The following is a 21673-nucleotide window of genomic DNA, read 5'->3' as shown; positions in this document are numbered from 1 at the left end:
CCTGAGTCCTCTCTCTCCGTGGCCCCGCCACCTGCCCACCCCTCTCCTCCACACTTAGGAGTCCAGATGCAGGAGGGCGTGTCCGCTCCCAGCACCTCGGCAAGCCCAGGGCACACGGCTGGGAAACTGGAAGGCTCTGGCAGCAGCTGAGTGCTCCTGATGGGCCCTGACCATGTGCCGCAGACGCCCACAGCCTCCTTGGCTCCGAGCTTGGTGCTGCGGGTCTGCTCCCTCCACACAGTGAAGGAGCCCTTGCAAGGCAACTGGACCACCGCAGGGAGAAATGGGGGCAGCACTGAGAGCCTGCTCCAACTGCCAAGCCTCATTTTGCAGACAGAGGCCTCCTCTGGTAGCTCCTCTGGCTGGCGGTGGTCATCACACCCTTCCCACCTCATCCCTGGTTTTTCCTGAGAAGGACAGTGACCCTGTCCCTTTCTCTGCTCCCGTAAGGGCCTTGGACAGAAAAGAGCTTTGTCTCTGAGGACAAAGACCTGGGGAGGTACAGTGATTTGCCCAAGGTCACACGCCGGTGACTAGTAATGCTAGTCAGAGCCCAGGAGCTGGGACCACAGCGCCTCCCCCACACCACATGCTTCACTGGGGCGCCCTGACCCCGAGCAGGAGGCCGTGCCCTGCACTCCAGAAACACTAACTCTGCCCGGCCTCTCTCAGTTTCACTGGCCTCCTTGTGATCCTGACCCTCCGTGTTGCTTTCAGATCATAAGGAAATGAAAGTCTGTCCTTGTTCACGGGGGAAGCTAGGCATCCCTGATGCACAGTCCCTCCCACGGCATACATAGGGGGCTCGGGGCCACCTCCAGATTCTAGGAGCCTCCAGCTGGCTTTGTCCTGCAAAGATGCAGCACAGGTAATGTCCCTGGAAGAGCCAGTAGGCTATGCTGCAACCGCTGGGTGGACAGCATCCAGGGGCTAGCTGGCTGGCTGCACACCTGGCATCTCTGGGCCTCTCACCCACCTGATGAGATGGTCAGACTAGATCACGGTTCTGAAATGTTTAAGATGAACTGCAGTGGCCGCCTTGCCCGCCTCCCTCTCCCCCTGCGGTCCTCACCCTTCCTCGGTCTCGTTGATGATGTCACAGATCTCCATGTTGAGCGCCCAGTCCTCGCTCTGCAGGGAGCCATCCGTGGCTTTCTCTGAGGACAAGAAATCACAGGTCACAGACGTGTGCGGGGGTCCCGGATGGACAAACTCAGACAGCGGGAGTGGGGAGGACAGCGCCTGCTCTCTGGGCACCGAGGTGTGCCAGCACCATGTATATGGTGTCACCTTCATCGTCCCATTTTGTCTCTTAACTCCTATAGTAGCCATGCGAGGCCAGGAGGGAAGCCCTGGCTGAGTCTACCACATGGGCAGCAGATGGATTCAGAGGCCTGGCCTCAGTGTGCTTGTTTTTGACATGACAATATTGAGACAGGGTTTGGTTTTATACTTGCAATTAAGTGTTCTTTCTCGACTTTTTAATTATCTTTGGACTTGGAAACCCTTCTTAGGTTCAAAGTGTAAAAAGTTCCAAAAAGGCATTGAATGGAGAGTCAATCTACTTGCCTCCCCTGCCCCCAGCTCCCTTTTCCTCTCTGTTTCCTCTCAAATCTTCCAGTGATGTTCTTTACCTCCAGAGCCGTGTTTTAAATCCCTACTCTGTTACCAAAAGGCCTGGCCACGGCCTTCCCCTTTGAGTCAGCTCATCTACAGAGAGGTGGACACCGAGCCGCCCTGCAGAACCGCCCAGGGGAATCTGGTAATGCGAACCAGCATCGACAGGGTACTTGGTGCCAAACAGGTGCTTGTAAGTGGTGATGGGTCTTTTCTTTTTTTTTTAAATTGAGGCAAAAGTCGCACAAAATAAAATTCACCATTTTAGCGGCATTTAGCATATTCACAAAGGTGTACAACCACCCTGTCTGTCTAGACCTTAGGGTTAGGAAGATTCTCCAGGCCTGGTGAGGCTGTGTTTAGAGGTCCTTTGCTATAAGATCTGCTCCGTATGCTCTAGTGTGAGAGATGGTGGGTGGACAACGAACGCAGGAAGAGAAAATCCTAGGGCTTTCAAAAACACTCTTTAAGAGCGAAGCGCCAACCTTGCGTCACACTGCCTGTTTTCTCTGACCTCTACACCTTCTAGGTTCCATTCACACACAAACCTAGCTTTAAAAGAAGCTCCAGCAGAGTGCACATACCCTGCTGTGCACATTACCCCTGCGTGTCTGTCAAGCACGCGTACGAGTGTTTACCACTGGTTGGATCAGTGGTTAGGACACTAGTCAAGATCCCTCGTCATGACTGAGTTCTCAGCTTGAGAGCCTGGCTCTAGGCTAGGAGTGCTCCTGCCTGTAGCCTCGGTGCACCCCCGGGGCACTGTGCAGTGGGGTGTCTCCCAGGAGCCCCGATGGACCAGGCAGCCAGAGCTTATTACACATGACGGTGCAGGGGAGGTTCCCATGCCACCTGCTCTTAGGGTGACATGCCAGGCCTGCTCTAGGTGCCGGGGATAAAATGTGGACAGACGGACATGGTCCCTGCCTTGTGGCGCTCAAAGAGGCCAAGCTCTCAGGACAGATGGGTAGGCTCCGTGAGACTGGGCAGGGTTCTCTTCCAGCCGGCAGGCAGTCCTATCCTGTGGGGCAGAGCCTGGGCTGGGCTGGCTTAGTCAGATCCCTAGAACAGTGGCTTCCATGCTCTTCGTTTGGAAACGGGCCTGACTTCAGCTCCACCCAGGGGCCCCCTTGGGTCCTGCAGGCTAGATGGAGGCCTGGGTAGCTCAGGACACGGGCCAGGCAGCTGGGCATCCAGGTATGGACCTGGCGGCAGGCAGGTTGCTTGGCTCCTGGGTTAGGGCTGCGGGAGGGGATGACAAAGGGCTCCCTTTAAAATGGTGGAAGAGGGACTTGCTCATCCCACAAGTATGTCCTGGGTGTGGCTTCTCTGGGCCACACTCCCCACCCCTGGTGCTTACACACCTACTGAATCACATATGAAGAACTGAAAGAGCTGACAAGTAACCCCCAGGCAGGGGAGGGCCGGGTCTTACTTTCGAGGGTCTGGGGGGCAGTGGCTGATCAACCATGCAGAGCAGCACCTCCTTCAGAAGCCACGTCTCAGTGACCCCCAGTCCCACGGCGGGAAAGACTCATCAACCTAAGTCCTGACTGACTCTAATGATCCACCAAGTTCTGCCAGTTCCAGCCCTGGATGCGTTCTCCATCCCAACCCCTCCCTCCCCTGCCCTGCTCTCTGCCAGCCAGGCCACCTCCCCGCTCTCGCCGCCCCGGCCTTGGCCTTGGCTCCCCCCCCGCCTCACTCTCCTCACCCGTCCTCCATGCTAACCCAGAGTGAACTTTCTGGAACTTGAAAGTGATTGTGTCCTTCCAGTCCCAAATCCTTCAAAGGTCCCTTAGCCCCCGGCTGGACCTACAAGGCTCTTCCACAATGGTGATATTTTCACTTCCCAAGTTATACTGCTAGGTAACACCCAGCTGTTTACATAAAGAAGGTGACTGGGCCTGGCATCTATAAGGTGGTCACTACTGCCCTTGTCTAACTAATGGGGAAGCTGAGGCATGGAGAGGTCACACGGTGGCGAGGAGGGTGGCTGTGGCTGTTGCTGCCCTTCTCTCTCATTGGGCGTCAGGGACTCTGCTTTTCCAGAAGGATGCACCCAGACCTCTCAGGCCATCTGCCCCCTCCTTCCGGACCCTGGCTCCATCAGCAGCCCTCGGTGGTTCCTCCACTGGTTCCTCCCTATGACCTCCCCCAAGGACCGCTGAAAACCACGGCACCTCCCTCCTCCTGGGGGAGAGAGCAGCAAGGTCTCAGAAGAGTTATGATCATTTTGGAAAGACAAGCGGCTGCTGAGGGGGCAGATGGGACATTTATGAGAGAGAGAAAGCCATCCTGAGAAAGCAGGGTGGGTACAGGGGGTCCCCTGGAGTGCGAGTCTGACGCCAACCTGAGCACAGGGCCAAGCTCTTTAGTCCTGAGTGCCAGCCGTGGGCGGAGCCATTTGGAGGATGGAGCTTTTTGTAGGGGGTTGGGGGGAAAGGAGGTGCTGCAGTCAGTCTGAGCAGGTAGGAGGCGAGGAAGAGGCAGAAGGGAGACTAGAGACATCTGAGCAATTCCAGCAGAAGGGAGGTGCGCCCAGACCCCTCCCTTCAGGGCTGGGACAGTTCTAGGACTTCCTCAATAAAGACGTCCAGAGACTTCCCTGGTGGGGTGGTCCAGTGGTTAAGACTCTGTGCTGCCAATGCAGGGGGTGCGGGTTCTATTCCTGGTCAGGGAACTAAGATCCCAGATGGCGAGCAACTTGACCAGAAGATTAAAAAAAAGATTAAAGCAAAAAGGAAAGAAAAAAAGGTAAAAAAGGTCCAAGGCGTAGGCACGCTCCATTAAGGGCAGAAATTTAAACCCACAGGAATCTGGGGATGTGATTAAAGAAAAAAGGAAAGAAAAAAAGGTAAACAAAGTCCAAGGGGTAGGCATGCTCCATTAAGGGCAGAAATTTAAACCCACAGGAATCTGGGGATGTGTGTTTTGTTTTTGGTTTTAACCACAGAATTAACTCAGCTGGCTATTTTAAGAAGGCGGAATAAAAACACTGACAATGGTTACTAGTTCCAAAAGAATGACAGCTGACTTCCTGAGCTCTCTGCTGTTGGCCGTGACCTTTGGAGGCCTTGGGGTGATCTTGCCCTTGTCCCCCACCTCCCGAGGAAGCTGGGCCCTGTGAATCATCTGCTGTCATCCGGGTGGGCAGGTGGAGGTTGGGGATCTCGGGGCGTCTGTCTGTCTGCTCAGCAGTCTGTCCTCTCCGTGTGGGGCTGGTGCGGGCACAGCCAGAGTGGTGGCATGGCTTTGGAGTGGGACAAGCCTGGCCTCACCTCTGAACTCGGAGACTCCAGGCAAGGGTCTGAGCCTCAGAGTCTTGGTTTCTTCATCTGTGAAGCTGGAAGAACACGGCCTCCCCCACAGGCGATGGGCCTTTTCGGCCTGACAATGTGTAGTGCGTCAGCTGAAGAGTAGAGGCACGTCACTGCTGAGTCCCATGACCATGACCCGGGTTGAGAGTAGGAGACAGTGGCCACCACAATCTCCAGCTGCAGGCCCCTGGAGCCAGCTTGCTCGACCCATGGGCACCCTGAGTTTCTGGAGAGCCCACTCCCTCAGCCATGGGGGAAGCCCTGCTTCATAAGAGGCCATTTCTGTGGGGCTCAGGGGACCTGTGGTCACCACTGTGGGTGCCCACCCCCCTGACCACCTCCTGCCAGGTGAGCCTGAGGGCAGCAGCCACAGCCTCCTCCCCACCACCCTGCACGTTCTGTCCCCAGGTCCCCAGAGGTCCGGCTGCTCAACGTGTCTCAGGGGTGCCCACCTCCGTCCTCAGGGTCGCGGCTCTGGTTCCTGGCCTGCCTCCCACCCAGCCCTGTACCATCACCTCCACACTCTCTTCTCCCAAGATAAATCCAACCAGTGCTCTTCTCTGTCTAAATATTGTCCATGACGCCCCACTGCCCAAGGGTTGAAAACCAGACCTCTTCGGGGGCTGAGAGGGACAACTGGGGCCGAGCTTGGCCACGATCTGCTGTGGTCTCCTCCCTCCCCCGGCTGGCCTCGTGCTTTCACGCATCAGGCCTTCTGCTTGGGGCGCCTGGCTCCCCCCCAGGTAGGCACCAGGTCACAGGTGGTGGTGAGACCTCACTCCTCACCACCAACACCTGTCGGCTTCTCAGCACAACCAAGCACAGCGCTCTGCACTTCTCGTCAGCCCCACTGCCCTCACCACAGCCCCTAAGGCAGAGGGTGGAAACACTGAGGAGCACAGAGAGGCCGGTGGCCTGCCCATGGTCATACAGCGTGCGTGTTGCAGAGCAGAGGTTTGAACCCCAAGAGTTTCTTAGCTACTAGCTTGCGTGCCCCTCAAACATACTGAACACATGTCATCCGGGCCCCAGGAGACACTGGTGAGCAGAGCTGACCAGGTCCTGCCTTCAGGAAGTCTGCAGCCTGGTGGGCAGCCACAGTGACATCACAGAAGGGAAAAACGCCTGGATAGAAAAGAGCAGGTGCTGAGACAAGCACAGGGGTGTGCGATTCAGATGTGCCAACGGGAGGACCTGTAAGGCCCTACCCCAGCGTTAGCCCGGCAGTGTGCCTCCAACCAGGGGAACCGTACCAGGCTCATCCTGCCCCTCGGCACTGACACTGTGGACAACAGCGACCAGATGACCGGCATTCCCTGCCCGTCAGCCTGGGACCCTCCTCTCCTGTCACCACCCTACAGCCCACACCACGTGCGGGGACAGCTCACACCCACACCCAGAAGTGGAGGGTGGGGATGCAGAGCCGGCCCGAGGGGCTCTGGACCTGTGCGCTCCCCCTCTGCTGTGCTCCTGCCTGCCTCGGTTGGATGCCGAGCTCTGGAGACATCTCTGTCTCTCCGGGCCCACCCTCTGGCGGGACGGAGAGTAGAGGTTCAGCCAACGTTTGTGGAAGGACCAGCCGAGGCTCCAGGCCACCTCGCCACCCCAGTTCGGTGCTGAGCACCCGTCCCTGCTCTGTCCCAGGGAAGATTCCTCGTGCTTCACTGACCTAAGCTCCCTTGTCCACTCTTGAGCCCCTCTGCTGCTGGGATGTGGCTTACAAATAACCACCTGTCAGAACTCAGTTGGTAGATTCTTTCTAAATTCAATGAAATATGGTTTGCAAACAGTAATGAAGTGTCTTCAAGCCCCACCTTGACCATGACCAGGCCTGGGGCAGGGCTCATCGACCTGGGATAGGAGAGGTAGCTGACCATGATCAAGCAAGCAGTGACATGAGGCATCGGCTCTACCCAGAGCTCCATGGGTCCTCTTTCCAGATCCTCCTCCTATGACCAGCTCCCCTGTGAGGGTACCCACCAACCACTTTCAGGAACTGTTACCTTTCCAGTGTTATGGCCACCTATTCATATCGCTCAAAGGAACCATGGTGAACCCTTGAGGAGATTTCCCTTCTAGTCTTTACTGTTTTCAGCCTTAAAAAAACACATCAGCATAATCTTTTTTTAAAGTGCGTAATGGTACTGTGATTATGGCTCATTTGTTTCTAAGTACGATTCCTGTTCCATACCCTTAAGAGACACACAGAAGTATCTGTGAGTGAAATGATATGCTGTTTGGAATCCGCTGTAAGTAGCACCCACCTCTCTTCTCCCTGCCTCTCTCTCCACCCACATCTGCCTCCATCGCTGGCCCAGCGCCCCTTTGCCCCCTCTGCCCACCTCCCCACTGCCTCCTAGGTGCCCTCTTCCTGCCCTTCTCTTCTCCCTCCCACGACACACTCTGAGTGGCTCCTGTTCGTCCAGCCCTGCGCCAGAGAGGCAAAGATGAAGAACAGAATCCCTGCCCCTGGGGAGGCCAGACAGCAATCAGTGAAAACAGCTGGAGGGATGTGTTTAGTGCAAAAGGACAAGTGATGTGACTGAGGTCAGTCCAGGGTACTGGGGAGCTGGGGGTAGGGGTCAGCACCGGCAGGAGGAACTGGGAAGGTTCCAGTGAGGAGGTACTGTCTGGGCTGAGCACAGAGCATGAGCTGCTGGGCTGAAAAGATGAGGAGGGACATTCCTGGGAGAGGAAGAGCGTGAGCTGAATGAAAGACTCCAAGATGAAACCTCAGGGGTAAAGAGGAGAAGAGGAGAGACAAGGGGCTCGAGAGTCAGTCTGAAGGGCCCGAGGGAGGGAGCCAAGGCTGTTCTGAGACCAGGAAAGATCCAGGAGCCGGAGGTGGGCTGAGGGTCCCGGATGGAGCGAGGCAGCCAGAGGAGAAGGGCAGTGATGCCAATGGCCCGGCAGACCAGTCCTCGGAGAAGGACAGAGGGAATTGGGCATGGACACCCCTAGCCTGCCCCCTAGCAACTCCTCCCTCGTCCCCACCCAAAACAACAACCCTGCTACCCACTGGCAGTGCCTAGTCCAGGAGTGGGCAAGCCACCCAGTCCTGATCCCTGGGGAGCATGGGGTGTCTGCAGGGCCGCGCTGGGGAAGGGAGAGCTTTGTCTCGCTGATTCCTTCCTTTGCTTCTGGGAGCCAGCACGGGAGCATGGTGCCTGGAGCTCGGGCTGAGGGGGTGACACACTCAGGAGACAAAGCCAACAGGTCCAGGACCAAGAAAGAGTCTGGGCGTTGAAAGACATCTCTGAGCTGTCAGGCTAATCCTGAAACCTCCCACCTTCCGACTTCTTGCCAGGTAAGCCCAGCACGTGGGGCCGGCTCTGCTGTGTTGGCTGGGTATCTATCTGTCACTTGCAGCCAGTGTACCCTGAAGCTTGGTGGTGGGATGTGGTGTGGAGACTGGTCTTCTCCCCACTTCATCCTCCCACTGCCCAGGCCTTCTGCCTGGGCCCTGCTTCCCATGGGGCCTGCCTGGAGCCCCAGAGGGCCTTGCCCTCTGTGCTGGGCCAACAGTACTCCGCGCAGACACAACTACAAGCTCTGTTTAGTGTTACGGTAACTCTGCAGTATTTACTGCTTTGTTTCTCCATCTCTTCCATTAGGCTGTGAGCTCCAGGGTGGAGATTGTGAGTCATGGAATTCTCTACACCAGACCAGATGACCAGGCCTGTGAAAAACCTGCAGGACGTGTTTGATGAATGACTGAATGAAGGATGAGGCCATATTCACCAGGACAATAAGCCCTTAGAGCACTTTAATTTAAATGAACTACTCCCACCCTTTGGCCCTCGCAGACCCTTTAGTAGCGTCTGTGTAGAAATCCTAATCTTCCTTCCACTTGGCAGTCCTATGAACTTTTAATTTTTTTTTAAACTTTTTTGCCCATGCCATGTGGCATGTAGGATCTTAGTTCTCTGACCCCTGCACTGGAATGTGGGGTCTTAATCACTGAACTGCCAGGAAGGCCCAGTCCTATGAATATTTTTAAAAACTACCTTGCGTGTGTGCTCAGTCACTTCAGTCCTGTCAGACTCTTTCTGACCCCATGTCCTGTAGCCCGCCAGACTCCTCTGTCCATGGGATTCTCCAGGCAAGGATACTGGAGGGATTTGCCATACCCTCCTCCAGGGGATCTTCCTGACCCAGAGATCGAACCTGTGCCTCTTACGTCTCCTGCATTGACAGGCAGGTTCTTTACCACTAGTGCCACCTGGGAAGCCCTAGAAAGTACCGTGCCCCTCTTTAATCTGACCTCCGCGCTACATCCTCAGTTCCTGTGACCACTCCACTCTGGACGTGACCTCCAGAGCCTTCACCATTCCCATCCTCCCCTTGGGACAGTGGCCAGCTGTGCTGTCCTCCCAGACACGCAGTGTGGGAACTCAACGCACCTGTCCACATGGGAGGCTGCATCCGTGTTAACTCACCCTGTGACTACATTAGATGTTTATTCACTCCAGTGTATGGACCTGACTCCTACAGAGTCTGCTACTGTGAAAGACACTCTCCACTGGTGTACTCTATTTAGGTGTTCTAATCTCCTTTGCAGTCAGAAGAGGCCCCGTGACCCAATACTGGCCTCTGACGTTAGTGGAACTTTCTGGTGGCTCCCAGGGAAGGTTTTCCTCTCCTGATGACAGAGGCAGTGCTGGCGGGTGCTAATCGCGCTCTGTTCTGTGCAGTCCAGCAGAAGGAGGAAACCAATACGCTAAAGGTTGGGGCTGTGTGGGTGCAGAAATGCAGAAAGAAGAATTATGAACAAACCCAAACAACATGGATTCTGGACCCAGACATTTCCACTGTAAGGGGAACCCGCCGGATCCTTGTCAATTCTAAGGGGAAGCAATGAAGTGGGAAAGGTAGGCGAGTGGGATCTGGACACAGACAAATCCCAGTTCAAGTCCTGATGGAAGCACTCGCTGACTGTGTGACCTGAGTGAACTCCTTAACCTCTCTGTGCCGAGCTCCCCTCCTGCAGAAAGGGGGAAAGGATAACTAAAGCACCAACCCCCAGGGTTATCTGAGGCGGAAATGAAAGAAGGCACCTCAAGTGCTCCGCGTTCCATCCAGCACAACAGCCAGCCCCCAAACAAACATTAGCAACTGGAAATATCAACCCCCAAATCATTGCTTGAAAGTTTCAAGCATCCCCCAAAGATAGCTTTTTAAATCACATACATGCAGAAGTCATTCTTTTTTTTTTCCCCAGCCAGCAAACCGTCCTGAAGCCCACTTTCCAGTGAATAGCTCTTTCCAGATCCAGCATGGAAAGTTCCATCATTCTCCTAAGTTGCTGAGCCATCCTTCCCCAAAACCCTGGCTGCCTCTCCCCTGCCATTTTGTGACCACAGGCCACAAGAGGAACTCGAAAATACCTCATAGAAGGCATAACTTTGGCAACCCACAATTTTAAAGTTGATACAGCTAACTATAGTAGCTAACTGAAGAAAATTCCAGTTTGCTGAAGGAGGGCTTTTGAAAAACTATCCAGGTAAGTAGGAGCAAAACTGTGAAAACAGAGGTTTGAAGGGGCTGGCAAAGGCATATATGACATTCTTTTTTCCTTCCCCCGACTCACGAATGCAAAAGATGTTACTGATGTATGTAGGCATGTATGTATATATGTACCTATCTATCTATAGAGAGATTTAAGGGATTGCTTGTGCTATTGTGGAGGCTTGGCAGGTTCAAAATCTGCAGGGCAGACCAGCAGGAGACAGATGCAGTTCAAGTCCAGAGGTCATCTGCTGGCAGAATCCCATCTTCTGGGGAGACCAGTATTTCTTCTATGCAACTGGTCAGATGAGGCCCACCCACATTATAGAGGATAATCTGCTCTTCTCAAAGACGGACTTAAATGTTAATTTCATCTAAAAAAATACTTTCACAGAAACATCTAGATTAATGTTTGGCTAAATATCTGTGTGGGCTTTCCTGGTGGCTCAGCCAGTGCAGGAGATGCAGGTTTGATCCGTGGGTCAGGAGGATCACCTGGAGGAGGGGAAGGCAACCCACTCCAGTATTCTTGCTTGCAGTATCTCCTGGACAGAGGAGCCTGGTGGGCTACAGTCCATGGGGTTGCAAAAGAGTCGACATAACTTAGTGACTAAACAACAACAAATATCTGGGTACCGTGACCTGGCCAAAACTGAACACACGAAGGGAACCATCCCAGAGTTTATCCTGCATCAGTGTATTCAAGTTCCAGGTGAACAGAGGACATCTCTGCCTGTCCTTCAGTTCTCCTGGTCTCAGTCTCTGTGGCCTGGCTGGCTCCTCCCTCCTGATTCCCTCCTTCCCTTTTCCACCTTCCCCACAGGTGTAAAGCCCAATTCCTCCCCATGGGTCCTGCACAGCTGCTTGGCTCTTCATGGCACGTTGGGGTCTCTACCAGTTGTCAAATCTCCCATGTCCATGGAGGCACAATCCCCTTGGAGGTTCTGTCACTTGCCTGGGGACATGGCTGGGGAGGGGAGGAGCTGGTACTTGAACCCAAATCTTCTGATGCAGGGTCTATGTTCTGAGCCTATTCAGACTGTTTACATCCGAGTGGCTGAAATGTGCCACCTGGGATCATGAGCAAACCTGGGATCAGGTGGGCTCATGAGCAAACATAAAAACACTTTTAGAGTTGCCTATTTAATGTTGAGTAGCTTGTCAAAGTCATGATTTCAGGATGTAATTACACAGGATAAGGCCAACTTTAAAAAGGTAAGTGAACAAAAGGAAAACACTATGAAAAGAAAACTAAAGGTGAGCCACAAAGGGCAGAAGTCTAGAGAGAGCAAGCCTAGACAGAGACTTCCGTGATAAGGAGGTAAAGAGTTAACTTGTCCTGAATCCTCCTGCTTTTCATGGAGTGATGGCCCCAGGCTAATTAGAAGACTGAGGGTTTTTGTTTTTTTCTGAAACCAGAAGGGCGGAAATCCTGGACTTTACTCTTATTTCTTTGAGCTCAGGGAGGGAACAAAACCTATTCACCAGTTCCATCTGTAGGGTCAGGCAAAGGCTTTAATTCCCAAGTGAGAAACGGCTCCACCCCACAGCCTGAAACCTGACCTGTCTGTGACTGCGGCTGCCACCCAGCCTGCGACTGCTCATTCCCAGTAACACCAAGACCAGACAGAGGCTGTGCTGGGGCCAGGGCCCTAGGTGGGCACCCTGGCTCCCCAGCGACCTTAGACTCTGCCCCAGCAATGATGATAACACCTGGGGAAAAATCACAACAGCTGCCAATTATGGACAATTACTGTCTGGTGGGCACTGGGCCAAGTGCTTCACAACGTGACCATACAAGAACCTCCCTACATGGCTGGACCTCCCAATCCTGACTGACCCCTGCTATTATTATCCTTATTTTTTAGACAGGAAATTGGAGAACAGAGAAGTTAAGTAACTTGCTCCAGGTAACAAAGCATATGATGGATAAACCAGGATTTGGACCACCTGGTCTGACTCAGGAACACACTCCATGCGGCCAGCTGAGTCAAAGCCCTTTCTAGACATTAGTCCCTGTTATCCTTAAGACACAAATTTTGGGTTCTAACCTGGTGCCAGCACTTACGGATCAAGGAATCGGAGCTTCAAGCTGCAAGGGCTTCCCATGGCAAAGAGTGGGAAGTGGTAGAGATTCTGACTCAGGGGGTCCAGAGTTGGAGCATTCTCAAGCATCTCTAATAGGGATGCCTTGGGACCCCATTTTGAAGCACAATGCCCTCCATCATTCTGCCTCTGGCCAAGAGGTCAGCAAACTATAAACTCATGTGCCAAAAGGAGTCTGCTTTTGCATGACCCACAAGCTAAGAATGGCACTTTCAAATGGTTGAAAAAAAAAATTCCAAAGATCATTTCATAACATGAAAATTACATGAAATTCCCATTTCAGTGTCCATAAATGAAGTTTGATTGGAACACAGCCATGTTCCTTCACTGACCTTGTCTGTCTGCTTTCGTGCTCTGAGGTCAGAGGCCAACAGATTGCAGCAGAGGCCATACGGCCCACAAAACTGAAAATATTTGCTCTCTGGCCCTTTACAGAAAAAGCTTGCAAATCCTGGTCTAGTCTACCCTGCCAGCCATGCAACATCCTGCTTACAACCTCCCTCCCCTCCATACCTCCAGTGGTGGGGAGCTCACTACCAAACAAAGCACCCAGTCCCGCTGTGAACCGTGCTGGCACTGAGCTCGGAGTGATGGAATCGGTCCCATCACTCCTCCCCAGTGCCCATCCATTTCTTTCTTCTCTTTAGTATCAACCTTCCCCCGTCCTCACCATCCCCTCGGTTGTTCAGTCCTCTGTGAATGAGGGAGAATGGTGGCGCTAACAGAAAGCGGTGAGAAGGAATGAGACACAGTCAGTAGCGAACATGAGCTGGATCCAAGTCTCCTGCCACACAGCCTGGTATCCCCTTGACAACACTGCCTAAGTGTCCAGTTTGGTTTCCACTCATTGCTCCCCAAAGGCAGCCCTGAGGGCCTGTGGTGCTCTCTTCCTGCTAATGCCTGTGGTCGCCCACCTATGATGCCTTCTGGTAGCCCCGTGGCTTGGCCTTTGTGGGGCTAAGAGCAGCTCTCCCTGACCTTTAACCTCTCTTGTCCACCCCAGGGCTCAGTCTTGGGCTCTGAGCTTTCCTCCTGCCCCACGACTAGGGGGTGGTCCCCAGGCACTGTCTGTGTTTAGAGTCTCTGTTGTTTGCAGCTGGCTCTCCTGAGTCAGCTGTGCCTCTAGTCAAAGTGCTGGGGTGAGCTGACAGCTGGAGGTGGAAAACTGGGTTCTTAAAACACAGCCAGCAAGGGCTGTCCTTGGAGAATACCTGGGATGGGTTTTTAAATCCTTGGAAGAAGAGGGCTGTGTCAACACTAGCTAGTACTCACTATCTGGGGTCCTTTCAGCCACAGGCTGCTGCCCACTGGAAGCTTTCCTGATAGATAAAGCATCATCCACCATTTCAGTAAACAAAAGCACTTGTGGCCATCAAGCCTTTGGTCACAGCGGCACCCTCCCTCCACCAAAGTGCACCTTGAGCAGAGTTCAGGATGGAGAAAAAGAGTATACTGGGCCTAGACAGTGAAGATGCATACCAAAGGAATGCCTTCAAAAAGCCCAGACTCTTGCATCTTCCCACACAAAGAAAAGCACCAAAACCATTAATTTGTGATATCTGCTTTTTGCGATTTGGAGAAGGCAATGGCACCCCACTCCAGTACTCTTGCCTGGAGAATCCCATGGATGGAGGAGCCTGGTAGGCTACAGTCCATGGGGTCACTAACAGTTGGACACGACTGAGCGACTTCACTTTCACTTTTCCCTTTCATGCACTGGAGAAGGAAATGGCAACCCACTCCAGTATTCTTGCCTGGAGAATCCTAGGGACGGCAGAGCCCGGTGGGCTGCCGTCCATGGGGTCGCACAGAGTCGGACACGACTGAAGCGACTTAGCAGCAGCAGCAGCTTTTTGCAATTAGCAGTCATCTTTTGATGTCTGACCCTGTGTCCGCTCCGCCACCGCCCGCCATCCCCCCCCAACGCTGCCCCCCCCCCCCCCGCCTTCCCCCAGCAAAAACTCCTATATCTCCTGGCTCCTCTCGGACCTCTTTGGAACAGTCTCTCAGAGCTATCTGAGAGACTGCCTCCCGGGCTGTAGTTCTTAGTGAGGGCTCCAGACAAAACACGCTTCTCAACTTTTAGGTTGTGCGTATTCTTTAGTTGACAGGTGAGTATCTGGAGGAGGAAATGGCATCCCACTTCACTATTCTCACCTGGGAAATCTCATGGACAGAGGAATCTGGTGGGCTACAGTCCATGAGGTCGCAGAGTTGAACACGACTGACTGAGCACGAGTGACCTGGATACGTTCAGGGGCCCAGCGTGTGCCACAAGCAGAAAAGCTGGTCTGTGGGTCAAACAATAACGTGGATGCTGGGGGACTGGGCTGCTCCAAATTCCAAACAGGTCTTGACCAGCCAGAGGCAGAGTGGTGAGGGTGCAAGAGAGGACCTCAGTTCTGCAGGCAGAGAGACCTGGGTCTGGGTCCCAACTCTAGGAGGCTGGGAAACCCTGGGAAATGACACCTTCCTTCAGACTTACTTTTGGTGACTGGAAAAAACAGCAAAACCTTGTAGGGTTGAAACCGACTCCCCCTAAAACTGAGTTCCTCTGTCAAGTTCATATTAATTTCTTTATCCACTGTCAAGTTCATATTAATTTCTTTATCCAAAACTTTATTCCCTTTCTTGTCCCACACCTGTTCCCCCCAAGACTGAAGAGTATCAAAGAAAAGGGGGCTTTGAAACACACTGGTATTCTGCAGGGCCCTTCTGGGTGCGAAAGCTTTTCAGTGTCCCCTGCTTCTTGTTTATTCGGAAAAGGCTTCTGTCTCCTAAATCTTCGCTGAGTTCCAAAGGGCAGACTCAGTTACTCATTAGGGGAGGGAGGGAACCCAGAAACAAAGGAAAAGCAGTCAAGAAACAATAGTGCAGCAATAAAAAGAGTCCTAGTTCCTCCTCAAGGGATTTACTTGACAATCTGATACACATCTCTGAATTCTACTGTAAGAGCTGGGGCCTCACTCAGGTGGATGATGGTGACTTTAGGTCTGCACAAGCAGGGAGACCCCAGACTGGATGGAACCAGAAGGCTGATGCCTAAGATTCCTGGAGCCCCACCTTGTTACCTCCCACTAACCAATCAGAAGAAAGTTACAAACCCTGGAGTTCCACCCTCCTCCTAATTTTGCCTTTAGAAACCCCTCCCCGAAAACCAATGGGATTTTGGGTCTTTTGAGTATGCACACCCCAATCTCCTTCCTTGGCCCTTGTAATAAACATTTCTCTGCTCCAAACTCCCGTTTTGGTTTGTTTGGCATCACTGCACATCCAGCACACAAACTTGGGTTTGACAAGAGGACTGCGATACAAGTATGGCACCTGGTATTTGCTCACAAACTGTTACTTTCCTTTTTTCCTTTCTTCCCTCCAGTAATGTGTCAGCATGATGCTAAGTACCTAGGGTCTGGATCAGTAAGATTCAGCATCTACTCTCACAAAGCCTAGTCCAGCAGGGGAAACACACACACAACTACTAACAGAATGCCAGGGTGCTTTATTAGTGTGATGTCAGTGAAAATAATAAAAACGATGACGCTGTTTCCTGCAAACTGACAATGTGCCAGGCCCTCCCCAGAGAGCATCTCACTTCACTCTCACAACCACTCTTGAGAAATGGATGCTGCTATAACCACCACTTCACCCAGGAAGCAGAGGCTCAGAGCCCAAAGGCAGACAGGGAGTGAGCCTGAGGAGCAAGGGTGATGGGAGGGCACAAGAGCAATGGTTGGATCTGAAGGAGTCAGAGTAAGCTTCATGGAGGAGGTGATGATGCCTGGAGCTTTGAAGGAGGCACCGGCAGCAGCCATTCCAGGCAGAGGGAGCAGCAAGCACAAAGGGGTGTGGATGGGTGACTGGAAACTTTCTGAGTCAAGAGACACTGAGCTCTGATTTACACCATCAGGACCTACTGTGCTCAGTGCTGCCAACTGGACAGGGCTCTACTCTCAACAGGGGGATGGAGTTGGCAGGCTTGAGAAGAGATTATTTCAATCCTGCAGTTTATAGAAATGCAAGCAGCTAATACTAGGTCATTAGTAATTACAGCTGATCAGGGCTGTTGCTCCCCCACACCCCGGGGGGGAGGGGGGAGAAGAAAAGAAAAGGAATACTGAGGGTATTAACTCAAATAGCAGACATTATTCATTTAATCGTATTTTTAAAGCTTCTTCAGCTTTGGTTCCGATTTCAGGGACCCAGAGGGGTTCATCTCAGCTTTCCAATCACGTCACTAGGGTCTTGGGTGAGTCCTATTTTCCACCTTCCTTCTCTTGGCCTCAGTCTCCAGTGTAGAATGAAGGGGATGGGCTAGAATAGAGGCTTTCATTCTGGTGGCCACCTCAGATCTATGGTCACAAACTCTGGGGGTGGGGCCCAGTCTTTGATGCTTTAACAAGTCTTCCAGGGGATTCTGATGATAGCCCTGGATTAAAAGAGCCCCAGGATAAGGACTGTTTCTGCAGTAAAACTTGGTCTGCGCTCTAAGGGATTAAGAGTTAGTAGCATGCTCTTCAGATTGAATATTTCTTGCCCAAGACAGGTAACCCTTCAGGGTAAGAAGAGAAGCTCTTTTCTTTCAGACTACCTCAAGCCTGGAGTCCCAAGGAGCTTTTCTAGAAAGCCTCAGGCATATCTGGCTGACTGTGAGCCAGAATTTTTTCTTTTTTGGGGGATGGGTGGGTCGGAAGTCTCAAACTTGACATGTGATGAAAGCAGAGGTTTCTGCTGTTGGAGAAATACAGACAAGAGATGAGCTGCCTTCTCTTTTCAGCTCCCAAACAATGACTCATCAGTGTGTGTGTGTTTGTTTGTGCAGCAGGTGGGTGAGGGTCCTGAGAGAGCAGCTGCCCCTCTCAGGTCCAGGAGCTTCCTGGTGTGTAAATTCTCTACTGACAGCACCCTCTTGAATACATTTGATTACAAAACCTCAAAAGAGCCACAAACAGCCGCGGGGGGTGATTTCAACACAGAGCTGGGTTAACAGACTTAAGTGAGGTTTGACTTATAAGACAGCAAGAATGAAAAGAATGTCTTGTCTAAAAGATCCAGTTTTCCCAGTCTGGACTTAAGGCTAAAAATCATCAAAAAGATAGAGAGAGGCTTTCACAGTACTTCCCTCGGTTTATTCAGGCGAGGAAGCACACCCAGACTGTTCTGGAGAAGTGTCCAGGCCATGGCCTGTGGGTCCTCTCTGAGTTAGTGGGCAGGAATGAGTGTCTGTGAGACCAACTGTCCAGCCATTCTCAGGATTTTGGAACCCTCACTTGGTGTCTCAGTAACAATAATAAATATTACCACCTTCTTTTAAGAGAGCATCTGCCACGTGGAAGGCACTAAATCCTTTACACTTTTGAACGAGTTTAACCTACACAACAACTCCAAGGAGGCAGGGATCATTGTTACTCCCTAATCACAGGGGAGAGATCCTCTCTACAGACAGCCAACGCCGCACCATTAGTAAGTCTCCAGTCAACAGGTGCCAAGAGAGTCAGGAGACCTGGCCTCTGAGTGAGCCTGTGTCTCGCCCAGAGGGCTTGGCCCTCCCATCTGCTAAGAAATGAGTGAGGCCGAATCAGGTGGTTTCGAAGATCCCTTTCAACTCAGAGTCTGCGACTCCACGCGGTCCATTCGGTGCCGGCTGGTGAGGCGGCTACGGCCGGCAGTTCCTGAGGCTTTGGCCTGGCCTTCTCGTGGGGTGGGCTCCCCAGCGTCTAGCCCCGGCTCGGCGCAGGAAGGGCTCCCAGCCGCCCGCTAGCAATATGCCTGCCCGGCCGCCAAGCCCCAGTCTCCTGGTCCTTGAGAATGGACTTCCAGCCCTTCTCAGGTATCCGTGTTCGCAGTTCCAGACGAGCCAGGAAGGAAATGGCAAGAACCCAGGTGGCGCAACCCGTGCGGGGGAGGCGACGACAAAAACCATCGAGGGACCCAACGACTGCAAAAACCACGCAGTCCCTTTAACCCCCCAAACTTTCTGCCTGGATTCGCGACCCCAGCAGCTGCACATTGGCTGAGCCGCGGCCGTCTGGGCCCGCCTCCTCTCTTTATTTATTGGCTGCCGTGGGCATCCATCACAAGCCAAGGCTTCCTAGTGGACAGCGGCTTTTGTCAATCAAAGCAGGCGGGAGGCAGGGCGGGGCCGGGTCTGGGAGAGACACGCCAGCCTCACTCCCCTCCTTGCCTCCCTATGGTGTGTGACTCGGGACCTGGAGGTGCCCCGGGGGGCCGGGGTCGAGCGCGGAGTGCTGCGTTGGGGCTGCGCGGGGCCCCGGGGACTCACCGATGCGCTGTCCCACCGGAGAGCTGAACGGGTTCCCCAGGAGAAAGTCCATCGCCACTGCTGCCGCTGCCACCAAACCGGGGAATCAGCTGACAGCAACCGCCAGCGCTGCGGACGCGTCACGTGACGCGCTGGACCGTCCTCGAGGAGGCGCGGCTGGGGCGGAGCAGAGGGAGTCTGGAGCCCAGCCGCAGGCCCCGCCTCGGACGTGAAGTGTCTGCGTCCTGAGGCGGAGGGCGATGACCTCACTGCTGTTAACTTGGCGTCGGCGGACGTCACGCACTACGTAGGGCGACTGCGGACCCGGGGGCGTGGGTTTCGTTAAGCCACGCCCTCCATGCTTCCTTAAGGATTTAGGGGCGTGGTCTTTGAGCTCTTCACATCTGGAAAACCAATCTCAGACCAGGGGAATGACTTGGGTAAGGTTACCCAGCAAGCCGAGACCAAAGCTCTAGCTCTTAGTCTAAGCCCCTGGGACCTCAGTATGACTACACACCCGCTGCTGGGGTTGACAGCCTCTCTGGCCTGTTGCCTCCCTACCCAGAGAGGACGCTTCCTGTTTGAGGCTGAGGTCTCCCAGCTGCAGAATGCATCATGTTTGCAGCCCAGATTCCCTCACTTCAAATAGGAGGCAAAGGCCAAGGGTTTTCGAGACCTTGACACTGAGAGACAACTCAATGAATTGCAGCTAGTGATAGGCTAGAGCTCAGGGTGGCAGAAAGCATACAAATGTTATGAGTGGGTCCTAGGACACATCTCTGCCATTCATTTACTGTGTGATTCAAACAGCAGGATTCCATTTTCTCTGAATTCTGGAATTAGATCAAGGACTTCTAACCTTTATTTTTTAAGGTCACAGGTTCCTTTGAGAAATTGTGGAAAGCAGTGGAGCGTTTCTGAAGAAAAAAGGCCAGATAGAATTGTACCTCAGTGGGGTTCTGGGGTCCCTGAGGTACACCAGTAGACCAGTAGACCACAAGCTAAGAATCTCAAAGGCTTTCTCCAGCTTTGTAATTCAAATATCTTCTTCCATGTTCTCGTGTGCCATGTTTCAGCTGTGTCACTTACTCATTAGATATTTTATCTATTGGTTATATTTTTTTGCTTCTAATGACATGCATTCCAAAAGATACAATAACCACTGCTTTGGTAGTCTGAGCTACTTCGAGGTGCTTCAGTATGTATCGACCATATTTGTGAATTTTTAATTTGAAAGGCTAGTAAATTGCACAAATTTAGGATGATAGAAAACCTGGATTAGAACTTTATCACTTCTGTATGTTACCTGTTTGAGCAATCAATAGGGTCTGACATCTTGACGATATAAAAGCTTTATTGAAATCATGTACTCCTGTGCTTTGAAGTGTTTTAATAATGCTCATGAGACATGTTAATACATGCCCAGTCCCCCAGTAGTCTAGATGCTCCTTGAGGCTGGGATGCTCTGTTTCTCTCACTGTTGTTCAGCACAATGACTAATGCTTGAAAATTTAAATTGGTAATGGCATTTAGTCTATAAAGGGGGGATGTGCACTTATGATGATTTTCATTTCAGGTAGGTACCTTCCATGTTTTTTTTTTTCACTTAAGCCTATTGCTTGTTAGTATGGAAAGTATTTAGCATGATTTTCCTTTGGATTCTTCCATTAACCTTTAATGTCCCTATGTTGGATGACTGAAGTTCTTGCCTTCTTGCATCACTCTGGTTTGAAGTGATTATAGGCAGATCTTGGCTTTACTACAGAGAATAGAACAGCCATAAGTTTTATCCTTCATTGTAAGAAAGCAGAAACAACCCACATACCTCTGAACAGGGAGTGAAATTATATTAACTCTATGCGGACAGAAAGTTGTACAGTATTAAATTAGAAATGGAGGTGTGTAGATTTTGTCAATACGATAAATAGTAACGTAAATGGCAAACATTAAGTGCAGTACAAAACTATGTCTTCAAACTATTTCCTAACAGGGAACAAACTCATTTAGTAAATAGTCTGTTTTAATTTTTCCTTTTAAGCGTTTAGCAATATCAATATCAAATGCCTTACTATGGATAAAAATGTTGAAGTCCCTTGAGACTGACAATGCATAAATGTAATATAATTGATTATAATCTTTAAGTACTTTTAAACAAAAAATTTAAGGTACTCTGCTTCCAAAATTTAAAGACCATAGTATGACAAGAAAAGTGAGGTCCCTATAGTAAAGTCCAGGTAGGACAAAAGAACATTTGGACAATGAAAATGTGTGATAGTTTTCCTACAATCACATTTGCTCAGGACTGCAGATAATGGAGAAGGATTCTGATGAATTACATACACAATTTAAATTTGAAAGTGGCTTGGGGTAGAAGAGAGCCTCGGCTTTGGGGTTTGCTGTTCCAGTGTGCTTATTCTGGCTTTGCCATTTACTTAGCTGTTTAAACTCAGGGAAAGTGCTTTCCTGTACCTGTCACCTCATTTGTAAGAGGGGATAATATTTATAAAGCTTTTGGGGAGAATTAAGTGCAATACAATATGAAAAGCACTCTCTTTATTCAGCAATATGGTGATCTCTTTCTTGCTGCCTCTCTGTAAGAAGTGAGCCTTACAGCCAATCATAATATTTTGCTATTTATGACTATTAACACCTTGTGTTTGCATTGAAAATTTTACATTGAAAGGTCTAATCTCATATATTAGATGTTCACAGTATTACTAAACATTCATGTCAGGCTGGCTGCAAGGCTTGGAGACAGAGAAGTGACATTAACACTTTTATAGATGGGACTGCAGATACCTATAAAAATTAAGTGATTTATCCAATCCAGTGTAACTCAGCAAATCAGGACAGTACTGAAACA

General features: G+C 51.6%; 1 protein-coding gene and 1 long non-coding RNA gene across 8 annotated transcripts in view; one reads left to right on the top strand and one right to left on the bottom strand.

Moving 5' to 3' along the window:
• TOM1 (target of myb1 membrane trafficking protein) overlaps window positions 1–18905 on the bottom strand; it is a 39240-nt gene extending 20335 nt beyond the window's left edge. For all 7 annotated transcript variants that reach the window (XM_081595932.1, XM_081595933.1, XM_081595934.1 and 4 more), the window contains exons 1-2: window positions 18832–18905; window positions 1073–1157 (exon numbers count right to left, since the gene is read on the bottom strand). In XM_081595932.1, coding sequence (XP_081452058.1) covers window positions 1073–1157; window positions 18832–18883 — 137 coding nt within the window. In that variant the 5' untranslated portion in view covers window positions 18884–18905. The remainder of the gene's footprint in view (window positions 1–1072; window positions 1158–18831) is intronic.
• LOC145547138 (uncharacterized) lies at window positions 6097–11674 on the top strand. The gene is made up of 3 exons (XR_014083569.1): window positions 6097–8244; window positions 8552–10440; window positions 10626–11674. It is a non-coding gene; the product is annotated as an uncharacterized LOC145547138 (long non-coding RNA).
• Window positions 18906–21673: the final 2768 nt, after the last annotated feature.

Source organism: Giraffa tippelskirchi, chromosome 4 (assembly GCF_054371585.1).
Source record: "Giraffa tippelskirchi isolate mGirTip1 chromosome 4, T2T-mGirTip1v1.2.pri, whole genome shotgun sequence".
Classification (NCBI taxonomy): Eukaryota; Metazoa; Chordata; class Mammalia; order Artiodactyla; family Giraffidae; genus Giraffa; species Giraffa tippelskirchi.
Note: the sequence above shows the minus strand (reverse complement) of the source record. Positions and strands in the feature narration are given on the sequence as shown.